This window comes from Pteronotus mesoamericanus, unplaced genomic scaffold (assembly GCF_021234165.1).
Source record: "Pteronotus mesoamericanus isolate MK-2021 breed Mesoamerican mustached bat unplaced genomic scaffold, CSHL_Meso_final scaffold_507, whole genome shotgun sequence".
NCBI classification, from domain to species: Eukaryota; Metazoa; Chordata; class Mammalia; order Chiroptera; family Mormoopidae; genus Pteronotus; species Pteronotus mesoamericanus.
In genome coordinates, this window is record NW_026555319.1 from 963,875 (window position 1) to 980,501 (window position 16,627).

At 57.0% G+C, this 16,627-nt stretch overlaps 1 protein-coding gene across 1 annotated transcript in view; it reads left to right on the forward strand.

Annotated features, from left to right (window-relative positions):
* RIMBP2 (RIMS binding protein 2) overlaps window positions 1-10,687 on the forward strand; it is a 42,511-nt gene extending 31,824 nt beyond the window's left edge. Inside the window, exons 14-20 of the mRNA XM_054594079.1 lie at window positions 590-707; window positions 2,096-2,280; window positions 2,490-2,658; window positions 5,982-6,085; window positions 7,070-7,141; window positions 8,296-8,430; window positions 10,455-10,687. Coding sequence (XP_054450054.1) covers window positions 590-707; window positions 2,096-2,280; window positions 2,490-2,658; window positions 5,982-6,085; window positions 7,070-7,141; window positions 8,296-8,430; window positions 10,455-10,643 — 972 coding nt within the window. The 3' untranslated portion in view covers window positions 10,644-10,687. The remainder of the gene's footprint in view (window positions 1-589; window positions 708-2,095; window positions 2,281-2,489; window positions 2,659-5,981; window positions 6,086-7,069; window positions 7,142-8,295; window positions 8,431-10,454) is intronic.
* The last annotated feature ends 5,940 nt before the right edge of the window (window positions 10,688-16,627 follow it).

Below are 16,627 nucleotides of genomic sequence, written 5' to 3' on the forward strand. Positions count from 1 at the left end.
ACTGCAGGGAGCTGGAGGCGGTGCTTGGAGGCCCTGACACGGCTCTAGCTACCCTTAGCGCACGCTAGGAGCACACAGCCCGTCCGGGAGCCCTGAGTGCGGCCAGTGTCTGCGGATCAGGGCTGGGTGCTGCTGGAGCCCCAGACGCCCGGAGGCCTGTCTGCGCGTGCCCGGCAGCCTCACAGGCGGCCTCGGGGCTGTGCCGCGCACCCCGCGTGTGTGGCGCTCGGAGGGGCGCCTGTCGGTCAGGGCTGTCCGCGGCCATGGGCCACCCGCTGTATTGCGGCCATTTCACCTTGGGTCCGCGCACCTGGCTCCTGCAGCAGGAGCAGCGCGGCAGATGCCTCCCGAGGAGCTCTTTGCGCCCCGCCCCGCCCCGCCCCGCCCCGCCCCGCCCCCGCCCCCATGGTGGCAGTCTGGGCTCCGGGGCTCAGCGGCTGTGCCGCCCGGGTCCTTCAGCTAACCTTTCAGTTAAAAGCTACGTTTAGTTGCCTTTACAGCTTCTGCTTCTGAGTGGGATTGATTTGGCTGACTCAATCCTGTGTTCCCTGGGCCGGCAGGACTCATGACTTTGTTGCTTTGTCTTCAGATTTTAGGAAACCCCGCATCTGCAGGACGGGCTGACCAGCTGGACTCCGTGGGCCGGAGGTTCCCCCACGGCAGCGCCGGCCCCCGGAGGCCCCGGCCCGGGGCAAGCCCCTCCATCGGTGAGTGCGCCTGCCTGACGCCACAGGGCACGGGCCTGCGTAGCCCTCAGCCCGGACACTTAGGAGCCTGATGGGGAGTAGCACTTCCCTCCAAGCACGGGGAACTCTCCGTCCGCCGTGGCAGAAAGAAGGCAGGAACAGCACAAGGGACATAGAGCCGATCTGTAAGGATTCTCACATAGGAGGCCCCTGATACCTTCAGGAGGCAAAGGAGAATCGTGCTCAGCAGCCACCACAAACAAGGAGGCGCAGCTGACGTCTCCACTTACAGGGAGGAAAGTCAAAAACCGCTAAACGCACGAGGCCACCGGTTAGCGAGGTGCCCTCTTTCTCATGGGCATCCCTTCCTGGAGAGGAGACGCGGTCACGTCCGTCTAACCGCCGCCGGCATTGTCTCCGTGGCGGCGGCATCAGTCCCTCCCGCAAACCTCCACGGGGTCCCCTGGCGGGGCGAGTGCTCGTGCGTGTGTCGCAGCTGCCACGCACCACACTCACTCGGTTCTGGGGGTCCCGCTGCAGTCGCACTATTTAGATGCTTCTATTGGAAACGAGAGAGAATATGAGACCTTGCTATTGACTGTAACCAAAACTGACGTCCGTGTCAGCAACGGAAGGGGCCCGCTGGCCAAGCTCTGTTCCTGCGCAGAAGGTCTCACTGAGTTGTTAGCAGACCCAGGCCTCCCGAAAAGATCCGTGATGTGAATAAGGCCAAGTGCTTGCTGTGTTTGAAACACCCACCTTTCCCGCAACTGAGAGGCTTTATCTCTTTCAACTGAATGGTTCTGCTGGCGACAGAAGCTGGTGGCTTGGTGGCGCCTGCATCACCTGTCTCCCCACGCACTGTGCTCGCGTGCTGGGGACAGAGCTGCCAGGGCTGCCGTCCCAGCCTGCCCCCCTCTGCAGGCTGAGCTCCTCTCATTCGCTTCCTTGCTGATCTGTGCCGCGTGCTGCCGGCAGGGGCCCGTGGCCTGCCTCCGTCCCGGCGTGCCTGGCGGTAGGCTGGCACGTCCGTGTAGATAATGGCCCAGAGCGATCTAGATGCGTGTCTACCAGATGCCTGACGCTGCCCCTGCACACGCGGTCGAGTTTCAGGAAGAGCCCTTGCTCGCAGCTGGACGGGAGGTGGCCGTCAGTCACCACACAGGAGGTTGAGAGCCGAGGGGACAGCGTGGGGGCTGTGCCCGTCGTGGCTGGTGCACCCTGCAGAGGAAGCCCTGCAGGCCGCGGGCGCCTGTCGGGGTGCCTGTGGCAGTGGCCACGGGACCCCTGCAGCCCTGTCTCTTCCCACACATCGCGCCGCATGCTTTCAAAGGCGGCAGAGTTCGCGTGCCTGGGTCACTGGGGCTCAGGGCGTGACCCAGCTTGGTCTGTGTGCCTCACACCCCTAGATGAATACAGCGACCGAGATCGGCTTTCCCCTGACTTCTATGAGGAGTCCGAGACCGACCCCGGAGCCGAGGAGCCCCTGGCCCGCATCTTCGTGGCCCTGTTTGACTACGACCCCCTGAGCATGTCCCCGAACCCCGACGCTGCGGAGGAGGAGCTGCCCTTCAAGGAGGGGCAGATCATCAAGGTGGGGCCGCGGCGGGTGGGGACGTGGGGGCGGCGCAGGCCTGGGGGCTGGGAGGGGGTGGCCGTGGTCCTGCCTGGCAGTGAGGCCTGCGGGACCGCACCTAGAGCAGAGGACCCGCTCCTGAGCCCGTCCGTCACTGCGCTGTCAGCGGGACGACATCCTTCTGAGCCTGCCATTCACGAGGCCTCGGCTTCTTCCCACGGACGCAGGTCTATGGCGACAAGGATGCCGATGGCTTCTACCGCGGCGAGACCTGTGCCCGGGTCGGCCTCATTCCCTGCAACATGGTCTCTGAGATCCACGCCGACGATGAGGAGATGGTGGAGCAGCTCCTCAGACAAGGCTTCCTGCCTCTCAATGCGCCCGTGGAGAAAATGGGTAAGGACAGCCCCGGCCCGCTGGCCGGCTGGCGGCGCAAACCGGCCATCGACGGCCCTCGGGCGGAATGCACCCAGGAAGCAGGGTGGCAAGAGTGCCGTGTGCCCCTAAGTAGCGACACAGACGGCCTTCCGATGGGGGCGGGGCTTGCTTACCAAAGGCTGGTGCACCTAAGAGACAGACACCTGCTTCTTGGCAGCTTCGGACCGAACATCTGTGCCTCCGCCCCCCTCCCCCCCTCAACATTATGTGGAGACCTTAACTCCCAGGGAGCGGTGTTAGGGGGTGAGAAGTTTGGGAGGTGACAAGGTCATGAGAGTGGGGCCCCAGGAGGGCATCAGCGCCCTCACGGACGGACCCCGGAGGCCCCTGCCCTTCCCTCTGGAGCCAGGCAGCGGGCCCTCGCCAGGTATTGGATTTTTAAGCCACATCACATTGAAAATCTTCATTTTCCCATGTGCAAGGAACACCCACTCTTTAAAAAGGTGTTTATTTTTTCTAAATAGCTGGAGACAGAAATATCAGTTTTATGTCTTCACAATTAAGGTTTCAATACATGAAAACACAAGGTTAAATCCTAAATCAGACTTCAAAGACAAAATTCAATGGTTCAAAGAATATGCATAATTTTAAGGATAATCACAGATGAACTAAAACGTGCCATCCTCTGGTATCAGTGAGCTCACGGTCTAACAGCTGCGGTTTCACGCGGACCTGCTGCCCACACAGAGTCCACGAGCCGAAGTCGTCGGCGCCCTGTGCCCCGACCCCTCCCTTTCACCGTTGACCTCCTTCCCGGACGTCAGCAGTGACAGAGCCACAGAGGGGACAGGCTGTAACCACAGACCCAGCACTCCCAGAAGCGCCTGCTAAAAACCAGCAACTTGAATTACATCATCCATTAGATAGATCAGACCTCTCTTTGTCCTATTCTATTTTTCTACGTGTGGCGAGACCTGTCTGTGCTTGTCCTGTGGTTCCTGGGAATCCTCCCGCTTCCAGGAAAGAGACTGAAAGCCAGGGGCGGGGGACGGGGGGTGCGGGGCGCGACCTCCGCCCGTGCCTCTCCCTCCAGCCTCCACTGCAGCTTCCGGCTGGCGGGTCGCGGAGAAACGGGAGTAAACGGAGCGCAGGCTAGAGATGACACGAAAATCCACGCAAGAAATCTCCAAGAGCAGATGAGAAAACAGTTCCCAGAAGTTCCTAACAAGTGAGTTTAGCAAGGTCAACGGCTACAAAAGCAATTGTATTTTCATGTCAGCAGTAAACGTTTGAGATTTACATTTTAAAAGTAATACCATGACAATAATACAACAAAATATGAAGTACCTTGGGTTAAGCCTAACAAAGTATGTCAGGTCAGTATGCTGAAAGCTTGAAAACATTGATGAAAGAGGTCACAGAATTGCTCAAAACATAGAGGTATTGTGTTCTCAATATCGTTATGATGTTGAATATCGCCAGTGACCCAGAGGCAGACGAAGCCCCACTCAGGGTATGTGCAGGCATGAGCGTAGAATCAACAAGCTAAGTGCAAAATTCATACGTGAGAACAAAGGAACTAGAATCACAAAGACACTCTTTAAAAGGAACAAAATTTGTAGACTCATATAGCCTGATTTCTTAAAAGTAATGTGTTTTTAAAAATTATTTACTTATTTATTTTTAGAGAGAGGGGGAGGGAGGGAGAAAGAGAGAGAGAGAAACACCAATTGGCCGCCTCTCGTGTGCCCCTGACCGGGGACAGAACGTACAACCCAGGCAGGTGCCCTGACTGGGAATCGAACCTATGATCTTTCAATTTGTGGGACGACACCTAACTTAGCCACACTGGGCAGGGATGACCTGATTGAAGACTTACTGTAAAGGCAAACTAATCAGGACACGGTTATGCTGCAGGAAGGGAGACACGAGATCGACGGAACAGAACAGAATCCATTCTGCTCTCCTGGGCCCCCAGGTCATGCCAACGGCTTACAAACCACTCTCGTTACATGGCTGGACTTTTTCCAGACAGACTTTATAAAAACTAAGACGGTAAAGCTTCCAGAAGAAAACATAGGGGAGAACTTTGTGCTGACCAGGCAACAGTTTCTCCAATAAGAGACTGAAATCATGATGCATAAAAGAAAAATAACCGATGTTAGATTTTGTCAAAATGAAATGCTTCAGAGCTTAGAAAGACACCATTAGAAGGATGAAGGGAAGCCACGGGCTGGCAGGAAGTGTCTGCAGGTGACTCAGCTGGAAAGGGGTCTGTATTTTGGATACACAACAAACCTTCCCAACTTGACACCAAGAAAACAAATGACCCAGGAACAATGTGGACAGATTTGAAGAAATTCTTCACCAAAGATACAAGATGGTAACTTAGCATGTGGACAGAGGCACGGCCTCTTCAGTGAAATACACAGGGAGCCGAGCACGGAAAGTGAGGCCGCCCAGCAGCCTGGCTGCCGTGACACGGGCCGGGCTCGCCACGGGGCACCTGGGGCGCCAGCCTGCCCCCCACTGCTGCCGCCGCTTCGCAAAGATGCAGGGCCGCCCAGCGACTCGGAGAGACAGGCGCTGAGTTCACAGCGCAAACCCGGGCTGGTGGCGATGCCGGAGACGACGCCGGCGTCTCTGGTGGCAAACGGGTGTCACAGCCCTGGCGCGTCCACGCAGTGCGCCCTACTCGCCGAAGAAAAGCGAGCGAAGGGCAGATGGGCGTGTCAGGAACTGGCCTCTGGTGCATCACCCAAGGGACAGACCCGTCCCTAAAGCCGCATGCTGCTGACCGCACTCCGACGCGGCTCTGGAAGAGGCAGGCCCTCGGGGACAGAGGGCGGCCATCGGCAGCCCAGGGCTGGAGGGGACGGGGGGCGGCTCACAGGGACGCAGGGCGACCGCACACCCGGACGGATGGCCACGGCGCTGCTGTGCCTGACGGTCGCACCGGGCAGGGCGGGTCCACGGTGTGGGTGACGCCTGGGTGCGGAGTGTGCGCGTGGGCTGTCCTTGTCCCCTGCAGAACTTGGCGGCGGGAACGTCCCCCGTGGAATGAGCTCCTCAGAGCAATGTCGTGACTTCCGGAACACATGTATTTTGTTTTAAGGAAACATAATCCCCAAGTCCTGCACAGGCGTGCCTGCTTACTCTAAATTAAAACGAGACGCGGGAATAGGAAGCCCAGGCGCCTGGGCCCCACGCAGAAGCTGTCGCGAGTCCCCATGAGCCGGGGAGGGCGGTCGCCTGGGCCCACTGCCGCCCACTGGGGCGGGGGCCCCGCTGCTTGCGCCGGGCATCACGACGGCTTTCTTTTTCCCCTGTGTCGGCGGCAGAGAGGACCAGAAGGAGCGGCAGGCAGCACCCCGCGTCCACGCGCAGAATGGTGGCCCTGTACGACTACGACCCGAGAGAGAGCTCGCCCAACATCGACGTGGAGGTACCAGCCCATCCCCCGCCGCTCCCGCAGCGCGTCCCCCAGCGCCACGCTTGGGCGCGCGGCTCCAGCCTGCCCGCAACCTTCCGCAGCCGCGGCTCCCGGCGCAGTGAATGGCCGTGGGGGTGGGGGCCGCCCCCCACCAGGCTCGGGGCACAGCGGCCCCTGTGGGCAGGGTAGTTTGTCCCCCAGACACAGTGGTGTCACCGCGAAGACAGGCCTGAGAGCCCCCACGTGGGGTCACCGGGCACGACGAGGCAGCAGGCCCCACGGCGGGGGCGCGGGGAGGGCGGGCGCACGCTGGGTGCAGGATGGGCCCGGCTTGGTGTCCTCAGCCGCCCTGCGGAGCAGGGAAGGGAGGCCTGGCCTTCGGAGAGGTTAGGTTTCACCCCGCGGAGCTGCTTCCTCAGAGGACAGCGCGTGTCTGGAGCCCTGGCACCTGGGTGTCCGGGGCGCCTGAGGGCCCAGCCCGCGGGGCCGGCCCAGAGCCCTGCCGGGACTCACACGGTGCCTGCGGCCCCTCCGGTAGGGACGCCCCCCCGTTTCATGTGTAGAGATTGGAGTGCATTTTTTGGCACCTCTACCAGATGGATTTTGCTGTCCCCCGCCTGGACACTGACATAGAGGCTTGATGAGGGAGCAGATTCTCTGGCCTCAGGGGGAAGGTGTTCACACAAACGTCCCGAAGGCCCCAGGCGCTCAGGTCAACAGCCGGTGGGTGTAGGCAGAGGGACACGGCCGTGACCTGAGTTCCTGCGGGACCCGGCCGCCGCCACGCTCTCCTGCGGGTGGCCGGGCCCAGGGCCGCCGTGTCTAACAGGCTGCATGCGCAGGCGTGCCCGCCGGCTTCAACCCTTTCTTCTTCTTTCGGCCGAGGGAGCGGGTTAATTCCAAAAGCCGTGGGGGAAAGATAAAGGAGTGACAAAGCCTTCGTGAGAACACAGCCCCCGCACAGGCCAAGGCCAGTCACTCGCACCCTCTCTCCAGGCTGAGCTCACGTTCTGCACGGGCGACATCATCTCTGTTTTCGGTGAAATCGATGAAGACGGGTTTTACTACGTAAGTGTCCGACGCTCCGGGACGCCCCGCGCCGCCCCCCAGTGTGTCGCGTCTGTGCTGCCCGCTGGCTCCTTGGAGCGGAGCACTGAGTGGCCTGTGCTGGGTCGCAGGGCGGCCGCGCCGAGCCCCCGCGCCCCCGTGTCCTCACCAGCACTGTCTCCTGCTCTCTGGAGAGGTTGCTTTGTTCCGAGGGCAGCCATGGCGGGGGGGGTGGGGTGGGGGGGAAGCAGCACCTCGTGGGCTTGCTCTGCGGTTCCCTGCTGAGGGGCGGTGCCGGGGGGCCATCGCGGGCCTTTCCGGAGAGACGCCTCCTTGAGTCCTTCGCCCCTTTTTAATCCAGTTGTTTTTTGGTTGAGTTGTAGGCGTCCTTTATGTGTTGTGGACGTGAACCCCCCTGGGGGTCTGGGCGGTTTTAATCCTGACGTAGGAGGGCCCTGTTCACGCGTCACCCCCCAGGCCTTGGGAGCAGGAGACAGGCTGCCACAGGCCAGCCTGGGACTAGGTTTCGGGCGCCTGTGGGGGAGACACAACGCGGTGGACCGCGACCCCTTGGTGCAGGCGGCAGCGGCGCCTGCGGCCGCGACCCTAACTGTGCGCACGGAGATGTGTGAGTGGGTAGGACGGCCTGGAAGGACACGCACCGGCCGAAGCCGTGGTCCTGGGGAGGTGTCCACCTGTTCAGTGGCCGTAGGGCCTGGATTTTTAGTGGGGACGTAGTTGGGCGTGGGGCAGGGATAGAGACACGTGGTTGGACAGACCCGTCTGTGCGGTCTTGCTGCGGCAGTTAACTCCCCGACCTGTCCTTTGCCCGCCCCACCCCCCACCCTGAGCTGGAGGGAGTCTGTCTGGCCGGTGTCCCCAGGACCGCAAGGTCCCAGCGCCGAGAACCACGAGCTGAGACCACCTGAAGCTCAAGCTGCGCCTGGTGCAAGGACCGCTCAGGCCCCGTGGCAGCTCGGACCCTCAGCCCCGCCCCACAGGGCAACTCCAGGGAGGTCACGGAGGTCACGGTCACAGTCAGGGCAGCGTTGCATTGTGCCCCTGTCAAGCCGGGGCACCCCCCGCACCGCTGTCCTTGGAGCCGCCCTCCTGCGGAGGGGGAGGCCGGCCGGAGGGCAGCGGAGTGAGGGTCCCCCGGCCCCGTGTGTCTTCAGGGGGAGCTCAACGGGCAGAAAGGCCTCGTGCCCTCGAACTTCCTGGAAGAAGTGCCTGACGACGTGGAAGTCTATCTCTGCGATGCCCCGTCCCCCCACGCACGGGACACGCCGGCGCGCTCCACGGCGAAACGGGTAAGCGGCCGTCCCCAGCGTGTCTCGCGTCCCTGCCACTGCCACCCGCGCTCTCGTACAGTCTGTTGTTAGTGTCACGTCTTGAGCCAAAAGCATACGCCCTGAATTTTCCCTCCACCCTTTCGTGGGGGGGGGGCGTGCCTAGAAATGCTTCCTTCTAAAACTTACATTTCACAAAAACTGACCCTTTCAGTTCTAATCGACCCACCTCCACGCACACGGGGCCTCCCCCGCGCCGCCACAGGCGCACACTCGGTCTGAGGAGGAGGGCGAGGGCCGCCCGCCCCGGACGCGCGGCCCCAGGGAGGCAGCCCCGCCGGGCCCCGTCCTCCCGGCCACGGTCCGAGCGCTCCGTGGGCGCGCCTGACGGCCGATGGCATTCGTGTGTGGTGTCTCATTTTTGTTTTATTTCATCACTGCAAGTTTTTATATATTACATTTTTATATATATATTTTTATTTCTTTGCTCATCTGCTTGGAAACAGAAGAAGAGTGTTCATTTCACACCTTAATCAGGCAATGTAGCCTTCACGTAAGTGAGCAACTGAAGATACCTATCAGACACCACCCTAAGCTACCTTAACGGACTAACACGGTAGACTTAAGGTTTGCTGTGGGGTTAAAAAAAAGAAATATGTCTCAACAAATCATTGGACCTAAAGTATTAGGATATTCCTTGGTCTCAGTTGTACAGCAACTGAATGTGCAGTGAGATACACCATCTCTCACGATCATTTCCTTCTATTCACACGGAGAATATTTGAAAGGCCAACATTGGGAACATATTTCTTAAGAGGCTAATTGTGTGTTTACGTAGAGAGTTCCAATGTCTACTCGTAACTGAGGCTGCGTATTGCATTGCGAGCCACTCTTGCAAAAAGCACAACCTCGCACGTATGTTTACTACAGGACATGGGCTTTTATATAAAAGCCTAACGATATCCGGCTCCGAGCTGGGCCGTGAGCAGGGCTGGCCTGGAGCCGCGGCAGCCGCCCGCCCGTGCTGGCCTGAGGGCCGGGCCCTGCTCTCCAGGCTCCGGGCTCTGCGTGGGGAGGGCCCACCTTCCCCACGAAGCACAAAGACATGGGGGAAGGGCCGGGCCGGCGGCACCAATGCAATGCCACGTCCTATGAGACGCGCAGCTCAAACGGTCGCCTCAGACGGCGGACACGGTATCTTCAGGTGGCTTTGGGGTGCTTGATGAGGTGTTTTCCGTTAGAGTTAGACCTTGATTTTAAATCCAAGCAAGCTTGAAGCCCCTTGGCTGGTGCCCGTTGCCTGCTGAACACCGAGCCCCGGGGGGCGGGGGAGGCGGCTTGCTCTGGCAAGGTCAGGCAGCGAGGGGCGCTGGTCCCATGTGTCCAGTGCGAGGCCAGTCGCCACCGGGCAAGGCCACCAGGTGCCATGTGAGCTCAGTCGCTCCCAGTTTAAGGTCGTGGAGACACTGAAACTCACCACGTGCTCATGACCAACACGACTCCACCTGCAGCCGCGTGTGAGCACCGACAGCACACAGTCAGGGCTTTGGCGCTTTCTTTGATTGTAATTAAGGTTCATCTTAGTTCTTTTTTTTTTCTTTCAACCGGTGTGCCATCTCCAGTGTTTCTAACCTGGGAACGCACGCGACCACCCCTTAGACTCGAGCAGCTTTCAAAGGCAACAAAATTCCCTTTAAGAACATTCCCTTTTGAGATCACTGATGGGTACTCAGCCAACTTCACTACCTACTTAATTTAAAATAGCTCCCCAACTCTTTGGTCTTAATTTACAAGGGAAGCGATTCCCTAGCTCTGTCTTGCCAAAGCGCTGCCCCCCCCCCGCCCCCCGCCCTGAGGACACAGGCTGAGCCAGCCAGGCCTTGGGCCGGAGGCACGGGGCGGCCCCCCACGCCTCCTGGCGCGTCACACTCGGCAGAAGAGCCCCCTTCCCCCTCCCCTGTGCGGTGGGCCGGGCGTGTGATGTGGCCGAGTGGCTTGGTGGTGTTGGCGCTGACACACTCAAACTGTCACACTGTACCTACTAGGTTCCTCCTGAGGGGGCAGGTACAGCAAGGAGAGCACCATCCCCCACAGCCCATCTCCATTCGGGGTCACCTACGTCATCTGTGGGTACTGGTAGTCCTGGGAGAGGCAGGGAAATGTCCTCGAAAAAGAAAAAGGGGCTGCTTTTCAAAGGCAAGAGACTGCTGAAAAAGCTGGGCGCGGTGAAGTGAGTCACGGCTGCGGACGACCTCCGACCCTGAGCGATGTCCTTTAATCCCACACGAGGGCTCTCGGCTCCGCGCTTCCCGGAACCTCTCCTCCCCCGACCCGGCCGAGCGCGCTGCTCCGCTGCCCGGCGCCCCCCGGAGGCCTGCGGGCCCAGCTGGCGCCTCCCTGGGCCTCGGGCGGCGGCCCCCTGGCGGCCACTGCCCCAGGCCCCGCGGGAGGGCCCACAGGTGGGCCAGTGCCCTGGCAGCGCCCCCCGCCCCCGGGACCCCCGTCTTTGTGCGCTTGTCACCCGCCCCTGAAGGAACAGCCCCGCCCGCCGCCCTCTTCCAAACGCTCGCCTCATACGCGTGACTGTCACTTTAGCTCTGGTCCTGAGATCCCTAGTCGAGCCGCCTTGATGTTCTGCCTTATTCCTGCACAATGGTTTGTACTGTCTAATAAAACTTCGCTGTGCACTGTCTGTGTGGTGCGTCCAGTGCTCCCCCCTCCAACACACACATGCGCACGCAGGGGTTTCAGGCCCGCCTGTCGGGGCGGTGAGTTTGACGATGCTGGTTGCGGCTTTCAGGGCAGGCCAGGCACCGCAGCCGGTGTTGCTTGCTTCGCTCGCGCAGAGCAGAGCAGAGCAGAGCAGGAGCTCCCCTAGGGGAACCTCTCCGCAGCCGCCCGGAAGGGGCACACCCCCGCTTTATGTTCCATTTTGTGGCAGGTAGATTTCCGTTACTTCCATTTCTCGTTAAAATGCCAGACACAGACACAAACGGCAGCAGCACACACGAGAAGCCATCCCCTCACGCATAAGCCACAGCAGAGCACCCCAAACCGAAGGCTCCCCCCAGGGGCGCCCCCCAGCCCTCCCCACTCGCACTTGAACAAAAGACAAAGTTGCTGGCAGGTGCATCCGATGGTTACTCTTTTGTAATTCTTGTCCACTTGTAAATTGTTTTTACTCTTTATACAGACTTTTCCGACTGCCTTTCTTTTGTAATCTGTGGAAGGTGATAAATGAGTGACAGAGCTTCCCCCATTTTGTCTTCAAAACTGTGTTGCCAACTGTAATGGAATCTATGTGGCAGATTAAAAGGGACCGACCTGTGTGGTTAAGTGCTGTGTGGGTGTGTGCATGTGTACGGCTAATGTCAACATTTTCTAGAAATAAAATTTGTTATTTTATACGATGCCATGTATTCTGTATTGTTTGAAACACGCGATTAGAGCCGCACAACTGGAATCTCCAATACGGACAGGAGGAAGTCCACGGCCTTACCTTTTCCGGAACTACCTTCCCTAAAATGGTTCTGACCTGTGCTTTGGGCATCGTTTACAAAATGCTGTCACTCGCCTTGGTGACAACCCAGGCAGTGGCACAGCCAGGCCATCGGCATTGAGTCAGCATTTCCCGTGCACGAGAGACGCGCCTGTGCAGTGGGGACGCGCGCGGGAAGGGGGCGCTCCCCACCCCGCACCCGCGCCCGGGCACGGCTGGCGTCCCAGCGATGGGGACGGGGGCACCCGCGAAGCACAGCAGAGCACCACTTCGCAAAGGCAGGCCCTTTTCCTAAAAGCCTCCTTTTCATGTGCTCCCAATAATGGGGGTTGCCCTAATAAGGAGCAAAACCCACACGCTCACGGCAAGATGAGATGGAACCAAGCACGTCACTCTAGGGAGCAGCGTCCCAGGCTGTTGTCCACGTGGAAGGACGTTTCCTCCTGCAGCTGCCGAGTCAAGGGTGCACGACAGGAGGGAGCCGTGGGGCGCCACCTCCGCGGGACCCGGAGCTGAGCCCACACGGCAGAGGGCGCCGCGGTCCAGGGGCTGGGGGCGGGGAGGTGGGCGGGCGCCCGGCGAAGGTGCACAGCTTTAGTTACACGCCAATAAATTCTGGCACTCGCATGTAAAAAAAAGAAAAAAAGGTGAAATGCTAGATTAAATGGATTGTTTAATTTCTTTTTTACTTCCGGGGTAAGAAATACTAATGTGAATATATGTGAATGTACTTAATGCCACGACACACCTAAAAATTGTTGAAATGGTAAAATTTATGCTATATATACTTTACCACAATAAAAAATAAACTGATAACAATTTCTCCAAAAGGAAAATCAGCAAAAGTAGTCAGGACTGAGTTTCTCTAAACCTTTTGAAATACAAATTTCCCAACAAAACCCAAAGCGATAATGAACTGGACTTAGCTTTGATGAAGATGATCAGACATTTAAGGAACACCAAGTGCCCACTTTATGCAAATTCTTCCAGAGACAAGAAAGAAAAATGCCCAAACTTACAAGGCCAGCGTCATCCTGATACCAAAACTAGATAATTACATTATAGGAAAACAACAGACCAACAGCACCATGAAAGGAAACAAAAGAAAAATCCTTAAACGGTGAGCAGATTAAATCCAGCAAAGTATGAAAAGGTGGGTTCGTCGTGCTGGAAATAAAAAAAAAAAAAAAACCAATGTCTTTTACTGCATTAGCAGAACGAAACAGAAGCGCACACTCTTACCACTTCAGTAGCGGCAGGGACAGCCCTGGGCAAGAGCCACACCTGCCCGGGGAGCAGGAGAGGAAAGAAAGATGAGTTCACTCCACTCAGATAAGGTCACAGCCCACGCGGTCCTCCGTGGTGCGGGCCGAGCGCCTCCGTCGGGCACCCGGCGGGACGCCCACCCGACGACCCGCATCCGACCCGCATCCGACCCCGCGCGGGGCTGCTCCGCCACAGCAGGGAGGGAGGAGGAGACGAAAGCCACGTGCGTGGGACCGGAGCGGAGAAAGGGCCCCCGTCCGCAGGCGACGCGACGGTGTGCGGGCGACGCTGTCCTTGGCGAGGCGGCCGAGGGCAAGGTCCAAATGCAGACGTCAGCTATTTCTACACACCAGCAGGTAACAATCAAAAACAGAAATTAAAGTACTCCTGTGTGACATACCAACACGTTATATTAGCATCAACACACACAGAAGATTCAGGGATAAATTTAATGAAATATGTGCAAGACCAGTGCACTGAAAAATATAACTATTGCTTAGAGCTCCTAAATCTTCATGGTGGCAGATACAGGAGTGTGTAAATTTGTCAAAACTCATCAAATTGAATTCATTTATATGAAAACTATACCTCAATAAAGTTGACTTAAAACAAAAAACAATGGCCTGCACGTTGCGGAAGAGGGGGAGGAACGAGTGTTCAGAGCTGTCCAGGGCGGGGTCAGGGCTCCCGGTCTGCACCGCGCAGGCCCCCCCGGCCCGTGGGACGGCGCGGGGCAGGCCGGGCACAACCCCTGGGGCCTGGCCCTTCCTGTGCAGCGCGCGCCCCGCGGGCCCGGGGCCAGCCGCCCCTCCCAGGAGCCCTTCCACAGGGTTGGTGGGGGGAACTGAGACGTGGACCTAGGTTGTCGCCTTCGTCACCCGCAAAGGAAGGCTGGTTAAAACCAAGGCAGGAGGAAGTGGATCAGGAAAGACAGTGCCTCGGTGTCACCTCGTCAACCGGACTCCCCAGCTGCCCAGCCACGTCTGCCCAGGGCCAGGCCATGTGGCGCCCGCCGCTGGAACCCAGTTGTCCCAGCCTCCCTGCGCGTCCGACTCCCAGGTCTGTGTGGGGCAAATGCGGGCGTCCCCGCTCCGTCGGGGACAATGGCCCGGGATAAACGGGAAAGCCAGCCCGTGCCCCTCGGGGCCCCACTGACGGGGGCAGCTGTGTGTCCCTTGAATGAAGTCCTTACCGCACAGGGAGGGGGCTCCTCACTGCCACTTTCCCAAGCTCACCACGCTTCCCGATTTTTCATGGTTTTAAAGACAGGACAGCCTTTCAACTCTAAGGGATAGTTTTAAAACTGCCAAGAGTAAGACTTTAAGGACTGAAGTCATTGACCAGCCATAAAGATCCATAAATAAAAACTAATGCCCAAATCAATCTTTTACAGTTGCATGATCAGACTTCCGAGTTTTCCTTAATACTGTGGCAATTTTTATCATTGACTTCCTGTCTCTATTTGTCATTCTTCTAAAACTTCGCAGTCCTCTCTTTTCTTTTCTTCTGATGTTTAGAAATCAAACAGGTTAAGAAACCTGGACTAATAGCCATGAACAATGTTAACAACAGTTATTAGCTTGAAGAAGTAAAAAACAAAACAAAACCCAACCCCCCCCCCAACCCCACCAAAATGACTTTCATTTCCGTTAATAAGGCTAAATCCAAAGTGTCTCTATCGCGCAGGCCCGAGTAGACTAAGAGCAGGACAAGCAGCCTCACTGAACGGCCGTGAATCAAATCCCCGCGGCTCGCACACAGCCAGTGCCGCACTCGCTCCGTCGACAGGCCGTGTGTGAGGGGGTCATGACATACGGGCATACGGGGTCTGTCCGCAAAAAGCCCAGCACGACAGTGACGTCACCTGGCAGCCAAGGGGAGTGGACTGGCATGCGCATGCGTGAACAATGACGACTTCGCTGTACTAGCCAGTGGGGGCGGTAGACGCCACTGGGTGAGCACGTGAACTGTGTGGCCGTTGCATTCCAAGTGACTGAGTGAGTAGAGCGATGAATCTGCATCCAATTTTGCGTTAGGCTTGAACATTCCTCCTTGGAAACTATTTGGGTGACTCAGAAGGCCGGAGCCGTGGGCAGCTGGTGATGGGCCGCTTCATCAGGACAATGCGCCCGCTCTTGTATCACGTCTCCTGCAGAGTTTTTGGTGAAACATCAACACACTCCGGTGAATGACTCAGCCCCTGCAGCCCAGACTTCTGGCTTTTCCCTGCCCAGGAACCAAAACTAAAATCACCTTTGAAAGTGAGGAGATTTCAAACCTTCGATGAGATTCAGGAAAATAGGCCGGGGCAGCTGATGGGAATTGGGAGAACTGTGTGAGGTCCCCAGGTGCCTGCTCTGGAGGGGACAGTGAGGCATCACTGTCCCATGTACAGTGTTTCTTGTGTTTTGTATCTTCCTTAATAAACTTCTCTATTTTTCATAGTACATGGCTGGATACCTTCTGGACAGACCTAGTACCGTTACTCAGCAAACTCATTCCTGTTTTTCACAAAAATTTCCTGAGAATTCCCGTGAACACGCAGACCTGCGTTTACGACAGCCACCCACGCCCCATGGCACAGCTTCCTCACGGGCTCACCCCGCTAATCCCGCAGGGGAAGCCCTTCCTAATGCGGTTTTACTCCGACGCTGAACTTTGTAAGGGACTCTAATTTAGCTTGTAGAGATGGAATAGCTTTTTGACTGAAAGTGCTCTGCAACAGTTTGAAAAAACACATTAAATGGAAAAAATGAATATGCTTTCAGTACAAACAAAACCACACTAACTCAAATGAGGTGATGATCACTGCGGTTTTATTTTATAATAAAAAGAACGGTGTCCCACTTGCAAAACCAACCGAACAGTAACATTAATACAGACCCCTGGCTGCTTCTGTTAAAGGGTCTTAAGACGTTTCTTTGAACAGAAATTTAAAACTTTTCAACTCTCTCTCTTTAATCCCCGGCCTGGCAGCCTACTTCTCTGCAATCTCACTTCTTCCCTGTATCTGGTGTTATCTAATGGCAGCTTTTATCTTTAAATATGAAATATCCAAATAAAGCCATCCCTTAGAACTGTGGTGGGCTTCCTACTTTATGCCTTCTCTCCTTTACAGTCAAAGTAAATACTTCAAAAGTAAGATTAATATATATTATAAGACCTTCTGTCCCAAGAAAGTACTTTCAAATAGTTTGAGAGTCTGTTCATAACACTAAGCACCTTACGCATTTTCCCCAAAACAAACAAAACTCCTGACAATATATTTGAGAGGCAAACAAAGTATAAAAATCTTAATTTTTACCTATAAAATAAGTCAGTTAATAACAATGTTAGAATTAAGACTCTAGACCCCCTAACTCCCTTCCCAAGTTTCATCTACAAAGAGAACAGTTAAAAAATTAAAGTTGAAAAAAACCCCAAGTTATCGTCCGAGGAAGAGGAGCGCCGCAG